The sequence below is a fragment of the Saccopteryx leptura genome, chromosome 6, assembly GCF_036850995.1.
Source record: "Saccopteryx leptura isolate mSacLep1 chromosome 6, mSacLep1_pri_phased_curated, whole genome shotgun sequence".
In the NCBI taxonomy this organism is placed as follows: Eukaryota; Metazoa; Chordata; class Mammalia; order Chiroptera; family Emballonuridae; genus Saccopteryx; species Saccopteryx leptura.
The window spans coordinates 3,416,604-3,428,418 of NC_089508.1; the positions used below are offsets into that span (position 1 = coordinate 3,416,604).

Below are 11,815 nucleotides of genomic sequence, written 5' to 3' on the forward strand. Positions count from 1 at the left end.
TTAAATTACGCATGGAAACTCTGAAAGCTCAGAAGAAAGTGAGGGCTAACTGTAAGTCAATTTCAACTATCTCTGTAGCAGAGAAGAAAATATAGTGTGTCCGTAAAGTCATGGTGCCCTTTTGACTGGTCACAGGAAAGCAACAAAAGACGATAGAAATGTGAAATCTGCACCAAAGAAAAGGAAAACTCTCCCAGTTTCATACCTATTCAGTCAGTTAGATGTGGGCTCACACACAGATTTTTTAGGGCTCCTTAGGTAGCTATCCCGTATAGCCTCTACAGACTCGTCACTGGCTGATGGCCTACCAGAACGGGTTTCTCCACCAAACTGCCGGTTTCCTTCAACTGCTTATCCCACCCAGTAATGTTATTCCTATGTGATGGCGCTTCGTTACAAACACGCCGATGTTCACGTTGCACTTTGGTAACAGATTTGAATTTAACGAGCCACAGAACACACTGAACTTTCTTCTATACCGTCCACATCTCGACTGGCATGACCATGGGCTGTTCCACTGTATACACGGTGTTACATCATCATCTGCGCATGTGCACATGCTGCCACATCATCCTACAGAAACTGGGAGGGTTTTCCTTTTATTTGGTGCAGATTTCACATTTCTATCATCTTTTGTTGCTTTCCTGTGACCGGTCAAAAGTGCACCATGGCTTTACGGACACACTGTATAAAAGGTTTGATAAACTGGGGAATACAGTAACTTGGACAGAACCCTGATGTTTCATCTCCAAAGACATTTTTTTTTAGTATTTTTTATTTTTTTCATTTTAGAGAGGGGGGAGAGAGAGAGAGAAAGAGAGAGAGAGAGAGAGAAGGGGGGGAGCAGGAAGCATCAACTCCCATATGTGCCTTGACCAGGTAAGCCCAGGGCTTCGAACCGGCGACCTCAGCATTTCCAGGTCAATGCTTTATCCACTGCGCCACCACAGGTCAGGCTCCAAAGACGTTTTTAAACTAAACTACCTCACAGAACTTTATACTGCCATGGAAAATGTATGAAAGGAAGCCTAACGTTCTTCAGTATAAATGACCTTTAACATCGCTTTTATTTTTTTTAAGACTTTATTTATTCATTTTAGAGAAGAGAAAGAGAGAGAGAGAGAGAGAGAGAGAGAGAAAGGGGAGGAGCAAGAAGCATCAACTCCCATATGTGCTTTGACTGAGCAAGCACAGGGATTCGGACTGGCGACCTCAGTGCTCCAGCTCAATGCTTTATCCACTGTACCAGCACAGGTCAGGCTCAACATTGCTTTTAAAACAACTCTGCTCTGGGCCTTACCTGTGGTGGCGCAGTGGATAAAACATCGACCTGGAAATGCTGAGGTCGCCGGTTCGAAACCCTGGGCTTGCCTGGTCAAGGCACATATGGGAGTTGATGCTTCCAGCTCCTCCCCCCTTCTCTCTCTGTTTCTCTCTCTCCCTCTCTCTCTCCTTTCAAAAAATGAATAAATAAAATTTAAAAAAAAAAAAACAACTCTGCTCTGATCAGCCTAATGTACACAAGGTTTCTTTCGTACATCTAGAAACCTGATCTGAACATGTCTGCCTATTCTCTGTGGGCCTCAGTGTTCTTTTCCGCTATATAAATATTTTTGAACTAGTTCTCTCTCTTCCAGGAAAGATTATTTACCAAAATTACAGCAGGTACATGTAACTTAAAAGCAATCATCTTCAAATTATCTCAATGATTTGCCTTCAAATCAACAGCTTTGTTATAATCCCATCTTATCTACATGTGGTAAAGCAGGCAATGCAGGGACCCCTCACTACTTGGCCACCTAAGTTACATGAATGATAAGGATATAAGAAAATGTTTATTTAGAACTCACTAGTACCAAGCACTGTGCCAGGCATTTTATACATATTTCTTTTTAATTCCTACTCTTGAGGAAGTTTCCTTATCTCTGTATTAGAGATGAAGGCACAAATGAACTAACTTGCCCGGGGCCAACACACAGTTGGCAAGAGGTACTGCTAGGGTCCACACTCAGGCTTTCTAATTCCCACAGCCCAAGCTCTCAGTCTATTCCCTGTGCTTCTGAAATACACACGAAACTCACAACGTGACTGTACTGACATAATCACAGACTATTAGTGATGAAAGGAACCTGCTGCATGACCAAGGAACTGAGGCTCCCGGAGATGAGATGAGATGACCGGCCCTAGCTTCTATCGCCTTCTTCATCAGAGGCAGGGCATTCAATCTCCTGACAACCGAGTTTAGGTGTTTCTCTGCCACAGTCCTCTCTTCTTTCTTAAACTACATGAATACTATACTTTTTAAATTTGTTTATTTTCGGGGGTTAAAGAGAAAGAAAAAGAAACATCAATGTGTTATTCCACTTATTTATGCATTCACTGGCTGATTATTACATGTTCCCTAACCAGGGATCGAATCCACAGCCCTGGCATACATACCAGAACAACAATGATCATCTGAGCTACCTGGCCAGGACTCCCTACCACACTACTTAATAAAGTTGATCACTCAGAATTTGTCATTTCCCCAACTTCTCATTTGCGTGAACATTGCCTCAAAGTAAATTTGAATCACAAACCATTCACCATAACTTATGAATTTTAGAGTATATATAAAACTGACTTTTACAATGAAACTAAAGCCTAGAAAATAATGTGTTCAAAAAGGTACAATCACATTCAAGCATAACAGAGACAGAGAGAGAATTAGAGAGGAACAAATAGGGACAGACAGACAGACAGGAACGGAGAGAGATGAGAAGCATCCATCATCAGTTTTTTGTTGTGACACCTTAGTTGTTCATTGATTGCTTTCTCATATGTGCCTTGACCAGGGGCCTTCAGCAGACCGAGTAACCCCTTGCTCGAGCCAGTGACCTTGGGTCCAAGCTGGTGAGCCTTGCTCAAACTAGATGAGCCCACGCTCAAGCTGGCGACCTCCGGATCTTGAACCTGGGTCCTCCTCATCCCAGTCTGACGCTCTATCCACTGTGCCACCGCCTGGTCAGGCCATAACACATTTTTTAATACCAGTCAACTCTGAAGTGATATTTGAGCCAATGATAATCACAATTTTCAAATCTGATTAACTCTATTGGACTCAATGTTCCAAATATGTCTTGCATGTTTAAAGGCCATTACCACAAAAATAGTTACCATTAACATTTCTTCTTCTGGAAGTCTTAATTTTGCTAGAAGTGAACTGAAAACCAACTCAGGATAGAATCTGACAATAACACGATTCAGAAAACAAAGAACTTGAATTAACCTTAAAACCCTGTCCCTGTGGCCTAACCAGTGGTGGCAAGTGGATAGAGCGTGTCCCTGGCACACTGAAGTCCCAGGTTTGAAACCCCCAGGTCACTGGCTTGAGCACGAGCTCCTCCAGCTGAAGCACAAGGTTACTGGCTTGAGCCTGAAATCATCAATATGACCTCACAATGATCCCATGCTCACTGGCTTGAGCAAGGGGTCACTGGCTTGGCTGGAGCCCCCCAGTCAAGACATGTATGAAAAGCAATCAATGAACTAAAGTGCCTCAACTATGAATCGATGCTTCTCTCTCCTTTTTGTAAATTTATTGATTTTAATGAGAGAGAAAATGGAGGAAGAAGTAGAGACAGAAACACCAATCTGTTTCTGTATGTGCCTTGACCAGGGATCAAACCAGCAACCTTTGCATATCCGGGCGATGCTCTAACCAGTGGTCGGCAAACTCATTAGTCAACAGAGCCAAATATCAACAGTACAACAATTGAAATTTCTTTTGAGAGCCAAATTTTTTAAGCTTAAACTATATAGGTAGGTACATTCTTTATCAAGGTAGCACCCACACGTGGTATTTTGTGGAAGAGCCACACTCAAGGGGCCAAAGAGCCCGCATGTGGCTCGCAAGCCACAATTTACCAACCAGGACTCTAACCAACAAAGCTTTCCGGCCAGGGCAAATCGATGCTTCTCATTTCTCTTCCTCCACCCCTTTCTAAAATAGTAATAATAGCCTGACTAGGCGGTGGCGCTGTAGATAGTCAGACTGGAACGCAGAAGACCCAGGTTTGAGACCCCGAGGTCACCAGCTTGAGCGTAGGCTCATCTTGTTTGAGCAAGGCTCACCAGCTTGAGCCCAAGGTCACTGGCTCAAGCAAGGAGTCACTCAGACTGTTGTGCCCCTCCCCCCCCCCGTCAAGGCACATATGAGAAAAAACAATCAATGAACAACTGAAGTGCTGCAACGAAGAATTGATGCTTCTCATCTCTCTCCCTTCCTGTCTGTCTGTCTCTATCTGTCCCTCTGTCTGACTCTGTCTGCCACAAAAATAAATAAATAAAATCTTAAAAATAAATAAAATAAAATAGTAATAATAATCCTGTCCCTATGCTCCTCTGGCTAGAAGACAGCAAAGAGAAAGAGTACAAAGAAGTATATGGGTTATGTAGCTTCTTCGCTTGCATGCTAATTGGGAACATTCACATTTTTTTACAAAGAGCACTCATTTCAAATCAAATCATGCTTCGGCCCTGGCTGGTTATCTCAGTTGGTTAGAACATTGTCCCAAAATGCCAAGGTTGCAGGTTCGATCCCCAGTCAGGGCACACGGGAAGCAGCCAATGATACAAAACTAAGTGGAACAACAACTGAACGCTTCTCTCTCCCTTCTTTCCTCTGTCTCTCTAAAGTCAATAAATTTATAAAACATACAGAAAAAGCCTGACCTGTGGTGGTGCAATGGATAAAGCGTCGACCTGGAAATGCTGAGGTCGCCGGTTCAAAACCCTGGGCTTGCCTGGTCAAGGCACATATGGGAGTTGATGCTTCCTGCTCCTCCCTCCCTTCTCTTTCTCTGTGTCTCTCTTCTCTAAAATGAATAAAAATAATTAAAAAAAAAAAAAATATCATGTGCTCTTAAAAAAAAAAAAAAAAAAACATACAGAAAAAAATCACGCCTTCCACGTGTAGAAAAAACTAACTAGAGGTAGGATAGGATAAGCATTCCTCCCTTACTCAAGTCTACAATAACTAAAGTCTAACAGAAACCAATGAAAACTCAGTACACGATACGGCAATGCGAATGGAAAGACAGCCTGGACACCATCTGTTCTCTGGAGAGAACAGAGCTTAAATTAAAGGTACAGAACTGCATTCTGGTCTTATTTTTAAATCTAACTGATGGCCCTGGCCAGTTGGCTCAGTGGATAGAGCATCAGCCCAGTGTTTGGCCGTTCCAGGCTCGATTTCCAGTCAGGACACATTTACTTCTCTCCCCCTCCCTTCCCCTCCTGCAGCCAGTGGCCCTGGGCACTGAGGATAGCTAGGTTGATCTGAGCACATCAGCCTCAGGCACTAAAAATAGCTCAGTTGATTAAGCATCAATCCTAGACTGGGATGGCTGGATAGAGCCCAGTGGGGGGCACATGTAGGAGTCTTCTTCACTATCTCTCCTCCTCTCACTTGGCGGGGAAAAAAAATATGATAAAACTTTTTCTTTTTCTTTTTTTTTTTACTTTTTCTTTTTTTTAAGATTTTTTATTTATTTATTGACTTTATAGAGAGAGAAAAGAAAGAGAAATGGAGGAGACAAGAAATATCGAGCCTGACCAGGGGTGGCGCAGTGGATAGAGTGTCGGACTAGGATACAGAGGACCCAGGTTCGAGACCCCGAGGTCGCCAGCTTGAGTGCGGGCTCATCTGGTTTGATCAGAGCTCACCAGCTTGGACCCAAGGTCGCTGGCTCAAGCATGGAGTCACTTGGTCTACTGTAGCCCCACAGTCAGGGCACATACGAGAAAGCAATCAATGAACAACTAAGGTCTCGCAACGAAAAACTGATGATTGATGCTTCTCATCTCTCTCCATTCCTGTCTGTCTGTCCATATCTATCCCTCTCTCTGACTCTCTCTCTGTCTCTGTAAATAAATAAATAAAATAAAAAAATAAGAAATATCAACTAATAGTTGCTTCACTTTAGTTGTTCATTGATTGCCTGTCATACATGCCTTGACTGGGGAAGCCTGGGGTTTCAAACCAGCAACCTCAGAGTTCCAGGTAGATGCTCTACCCACTGTGCCACTACAGGTCAGACTGATAAAACTTTTTATACTGTGCCTAACTAGTGATGGCACAAAGGATAAATGTAGAACTGAGGTTTAACAGGTTCGAAACTCTGAAGTTGCTGGTTTGAGTGCTGGCTCTCCAGCTTGAGCACAAAGTCACCGGTTTGAGCACAGGATCATCAACATGATCCCAAGGTCACTGGCTTGAGCAAGGGGTCACTGGCTCAGCTGGAGCCCCCCAGTCAAGACAGATATGAGAAGCAATCAATGAACAACTAAAAAGTGCCACAACTATGAGTTGATACTTCTCTCTCCCTTCCTGTAAGTCTGTCTGTCTCTCATGCACTTAATAAAAAAAAAACACTTTGCATTGTACACACAGATGGTATTTTAATTACCAAGTTATGCCATAGTCCACTGATTTAGCCTAGTCTTAATTAGATTAGAAAAGCTGAGTCAGCATGTCAGGACGACAGTATCCTATCCTTCATTCACTACTTGAGATGACAGAAATGAATGTTCCTTGGATTATTAGGGAATATCAGGTGGTCCTAGTTTCTTTATTTTTTTTAATTGACTTTAGAGAGAGAGGAAGGGAGAGAGAGTGCATACATGACAGGAATACCCATCTGTTCCTGTGTGTGCCCTGACCAGGGATCAAATGGGCACTTTCTGCACTTCCAGAAGGTGCACTAACCAACTGAGCTATCCAGGCAAGGCGGGTGGTCCTAGTTTCAACTATTTATTTTTCAAGTTAAATAGGGTCCCCCTGCCCGGATAGCTCAGTTGGTTAGAGCATCATGGGGATACGCAGAGGTTACCGGTTCAATCCCAGGTCAGTGCTCATACAGAAACAGATTGGTGTTTCTGTCTCTCCTTCTCCCTGTTTTTCTCTCGTTAAAATCAATAAATAAATTGTTAAAAATAATAAAGCGAAATAGGGTCAAGTTGAGATACTGTTGATAAGTAAAATCTGACTTTAAAAAAATTAAAATCTTCTTCCCCTCACACATCTTTACCACAGGGAATAAAAAGGCTTTCTGATTAATTTCTCATTCACATACATGTTCACATCCTGGTGGAAAGAAAGAGGGATGCATTCAAAATTCAGGTGGGCCTGACCAGGCGGTGGCACAGTGGACAGAGCGTGGGACTGGGATGCGGAAGGACCCAGGTTCGAGACCACGAGGTTGCCAGCTTGAGCGCGGGTTCATCCGGTTTGAGCAAAGCTCACCAGCTTGGACCCTGGCTCTGGCTGGAGCAAGGGGTTACTGGGTCTGCTGTAGCCCCCACGGTCAAGGCACATATGAGAAAGCAATCAATGAACAACTAAAGTGCCACAACGAAAAACTGATGATTGATGCTTCTCATCTCTCTTTGTTCCTGTCTGTCTGTCCCCATCTATCCCTCTCTCTGACTCTCACTGTCCCTGTAAAAAATAAAAAAAATTGCCCTGGCCGGTTGGCTCAGCGGTAGAGCGTCGGCCTAGCGTGCGGAGGACCCGGGTTCGATTCCCGGCCAGGGCACACAGGAGAAGCGCCCATTTGCTTCTCCACCCCTCCGCCGCGCTTTCCTCTCTGTCTCTCTCTTCCCCTCCCGCAGCCGAGGCTCCATTGGAGTAAAGATGGCCCGGGCGCTGGGGATGGCTCTGTGGCCTCTGCCCCAGGCGCTAGAGTGGCTCTGGTCGCAACATGGCAACGCCCAGGATGGGCAGAGCATCGCCCCCTGGTGGGCAGAGCGTCGCCCCTGGTGGGCGTGCCGGGTGGATCCCGGTCGGGCGCATGCGGGAGTCTGTCTGACTGTCTCTCCCTGTTTCCAGCTTCAGAAAAAAAAAAAATAAAAATAAAAATAAAAAATAAAAAATTAAAAAAATTAAAAACTCAGGTGGGACAGCAGTGTCAAGCAGGGAGAAAGAAAAAGCAGTAACCACAATTTCAATCCATACTAATTCTAACTTGTATTCAGGGAGAGAACCTGTTTAAGTCTAAAGACTTTCTCTTTTTTTTTTTTTTTTTTAATTTTAATTTTTTTTTTTTTTTTACAGAGACAGAGAGGGAGTCAGAGGGATAGACAGGGACAGACAGACAGGAATGGAGACAGAGAAGCATCAATCATTAGTTTTTCATTGCGCGTTGCGACTTCTTAGTTGTTCATTGATTGCTTTCTCATGTGTGCCTTGACTGCGGGCCTTCAGCAGACTGAGTAACCCCTTGCTGGAGGCAGCAACCCTGGGTCCAAGCTGGTGAGCTTTTTGCTCAAGCCAGATGAGCCCGCGCTCAAGCTGGCGACCTCAGGGTCTCGAACCTGGGTCCTTCCGCATCCCAGTCCCACGCTCTATCCACTGCGCCACCGCCTGGTCAGGCAGTCTAAAGACTTTCGAAAAAGTGGGGTTTTTTGCCATGAAACAGACATTGTAACATTTCTATTCCAGAATGGAAGTCATCTCTTCCCTTAGATTTTAAGTTATATGAGAACACACCTTAAGAAAAAAATCACTAGGAAACAGTGAAGTTTCACAATTTTCAGCAATATCTAGGATGTGTCCCACTGCTCAGACTTGCAAAACAGAGTTTGAAATTATTTCATACTATAATAGTTAATGCCTTTTTAGACTAAAACAAACACAAAAGAGGAAATTTGGAAATGTTAATACCACGACCCAATCAATTGGCAGTAAGATTTGCAGATCATTTACAATGTTTTACTTTTTGAACCAAGAGTTCTCTGGCAAATTTATGCTTATATCTATCCCATCAAAAATGCAAGGACAGGCCGGACCTGTGGTGGTGCAGTGGATAAAGCATCGACCTGGAAATGCTGAGGTTGCTGGTTCGAAACCCTGGGCTTGCCTGATCAAGGCACATATGGGAGTTGATGCTTCCAGCTCCTCCCCCCCCTCTCTCTGTCTCTCTCTCTCCCTCTCTCTCTCTCTCTCCTCTCTAAAAATAAATAAATAAAATAAAATAAATTAAAAAAATAGAAAAAAAAATGCAAGGACAGCTCAAAATATGATCCTATTACATTTGTTGTTTCAAAGAAGACAACAGCTCTAAAGTTAGGCTCATTACTAACAACACAGAGCTAGACATCAATACTTAGAAGAATGTCAAATATCTAATTCCTGTGGTTGCCATCAAAAATGCCCTTTTCCTTAGTCACATCCAACATATTTAAATAAAGCTTTCAAAAATAAATAAATAAATAAATAAAGCTTTCAAAACTAATATAACCAAAATGTTATAATTAATATAACCAAAAACCCAACTGACAAAAAAAATCTGCAAAATTATTTCTTAAAAATATGGTGGGGGAGGAACTTGGTGACAAGCTTTGCTTTATATTCTGTGTATTAAAACAAAGATGGACTTGACCTACAAAATGAAGATAGGGTCAACTGTAATAAAAAAAACAAAAAAAAACCCAGTATGCTTCCCCTGGTGGCCAAGCAGGGGATGGAGAAGGCATCCACAGAAGAGAAAGCCTGGTCTCCCAGCTCTATCCTGTCACTCTTGCAAATGAGAAGTGACTACCAAAAAAGGAAGACGTGGGGGAAGGGGAAACTATCAAAAAGACTAACATGAGTTTGAAAGGAATATCAACCTGGGTGTTAAGACTACATACATTTAAGAGATTCAAATCCACGGACCAAAATTTAGAAGGCACATATGGGAAAGGTCATTTCTTTCCAGAGCACCCAAGAGCTCGCAGGGGTCCCTGCGTGTTTCAAAGGACACCCAGAGTTGAGCACCTGAATAACGGCTGAAAATCCATAGCCTTTTTTCAAGACCAGATCCGTGTAATTTTCTGCAGTGTTGTTTCCAAGGAAAAGCATTTATGCATCTATTTTCTCAAAGAAACGAGCGGGATAACCTACATAGAGCAAGCACCTTCTGTTTCTAAAGCCTCCAACCCAGAGCTGTTCAACTCCAGTTCTACGAGATTCTTTTGAATTTTGTTTCTGAAAACAAATAAATAAATAACACCATGTCCTTTGAAACACGTTTCTGTGCCAAACAATCTTTAGAGACCGCCTTCACACGGAGATCGAGCTAGAATCTCAAGCATTAAAATCTGACGAATTCCTTTGTCTGATTGGGGTTTTTTTTTTCCTGGTACCACTTTAAATTTGCTTCCACACAGAACAGCAGCGAGGGAAGTCAATGCCCTGGGCTAGGGTGTAAGGGATTTCTTTGGGGTGCGAATCATCGGTTTGGCTAAGCTTCGGCAGGTTCTATTCTTCCATAACCCCTTCCTTTAAAAAAAAAAAAAAGAAGAAGAAGGGGGTGGGGGTATTCACACATTTACAGACAGGTCCTAGGACTGCGGCTGGGTCCTCTGCGAAGCCACTTCTCCAGGAGCCGATCTAGGAGGTCGTGGTTCCCCTGCCCTCGGGCTGGGAGGGCATTGGTAGCGACCACGGCCCCGGGGCTGCAGAAGGAGGGGCCCTGGGGCTGCCCCCGCTGGGAGGGGCACCGGGTCCGAGGCCGCCCCGGGTCCGAGCTCGTGGGATGCTAACTCTCCGGCGCAGCCCCAGCCCCGGCCCCGCCGGGTCCCCCAGGGCCCGGGGCGGCCGCCCAGGACTGCCGTGGGTTCCGGGGACGCGGCGGGGTGGGAGTGGGGGGACTCCCGGCGGACAGACACAGGCGCCGGCACCCCACGCCGGTGCGCTTCCCCCTCGTCGCGCCTGCTGTTCTCCCCGCGGACGGCAGGGCGAACACACAAAAAGAAAGTTGTCCGAAGGCTCTCCGCCCCCCTGGGCGGCCGGCCGCCCGGCCCGGCCCGGCGCGGGGCGCTACTCACCGGGGTCGAAGTCGGGCACCGCCGCCTGGTACTGGGGTCCCACCCGCATGCCGCCGCCACCTGCGGGGAAGCAGACACGGCGGTCAGCGGGTGCGGGCGGGCGCGCGGGCGCGGGCGGCGCGGGGCGGCTGCCACCTACCGTGCTCCTCGTCGCTGGACGAGCCCGAGCTGCCTTCCTCCCAGGAGTTGCTGCTGCTGTTGCCATTGGGCGCCGCCGCCGCCAAACTTTTATTCTGCCCATTATTGGGGGCGGCGGCGGCCGCGGCGGCCGAGGTGGCCGAGGCGGCCGAGGCGGCGGAGGCGGCAACAGCAGCGGCGGCGGCGGCGGCGGCGGCGGCCGAGGCGGAGGCGGCCGAGGCGGCGGCGGACGAAGCGGCGGACGAGGCGGCCGCGCTGGCGGCGTTGTTCCTCCCTCTCCGCTTCCCTGACACCTCGGGTCCCTTCTCCACCATGGCCGGCATCGGCTGGGGGCCGGGCGAAAGTGACGGGGACCCCCGGCTCCGGGGGAGGGGGTGCCGGGACTGGGGCTGGCTGCGGGCGGGGGCCCGGGCGGGCGCGGCGCGCGCGAGCTGGCGCGGGGGGCGGCCCTGGCGGGCGGAGCGCGGGGCTGCTTTAAGCCCCCAGCTCCGAGCCGAGCGCAACTTTCGCTCTCATCGCCGCCCGCACTTCACTGGCACTAACTACTCCGGGAGCAGCGGGCGGGAGGCCGGGGGCGGGGCCTGCGCCCGCGGGGGGAAGCCGCACGCAGCCCAACACGCTGGACGGTGGCTCCGCCCCCTGCGCGCTCCCATTGGCTCTTGTGGGATTTGGACGGTAAACGGCAACCTGGTTGGCTCGGTGCACCCGTCTATCCAAGGGACAGGGTGGGAGGGGGGGGGACTCGGGCTTCCGTTGGTCAGGTTCGGTTGACGCGTATCTCCCGCTGTACGTGGTTTGAGGTTTGCAATCTCTCTACGCTCCATGA

The 11,815-nt window shown here is 47.0% G+C and overlaps 1 protein-coding gene across 1 annotated transcript in view; it reads right to left on the reverse strand.

Annotated features, from left to right (window-relative positions):
* The window catches only part of RCOR1 (REST corepressor 1), a 127,761-nt gene extending 116,218 nt beyond the window's left edge, over window positions 1-11,543 (reverse strand). The window contains exons 1-2 of the mRNA XM_066343948.1: window positions 10,991-11,543; window positions 10,852-10,911 (exon numbers count right to left, since the gene is read on the reverse strand). Of these exons, the coding sequence (XP_066200045.1) occupies window positions 10,852-10,911; window positions 10,991-11,312 (382 nt within the window). The 5' untranslated portion in view covers window positions 11,313-11,543. The remainder of the gene's footprint in view (window positions 1-10,851; window positions 10,912-10,990) is intronic.
* Window positions 11,544-11,815: the final 272 nt, after the last annotated feature.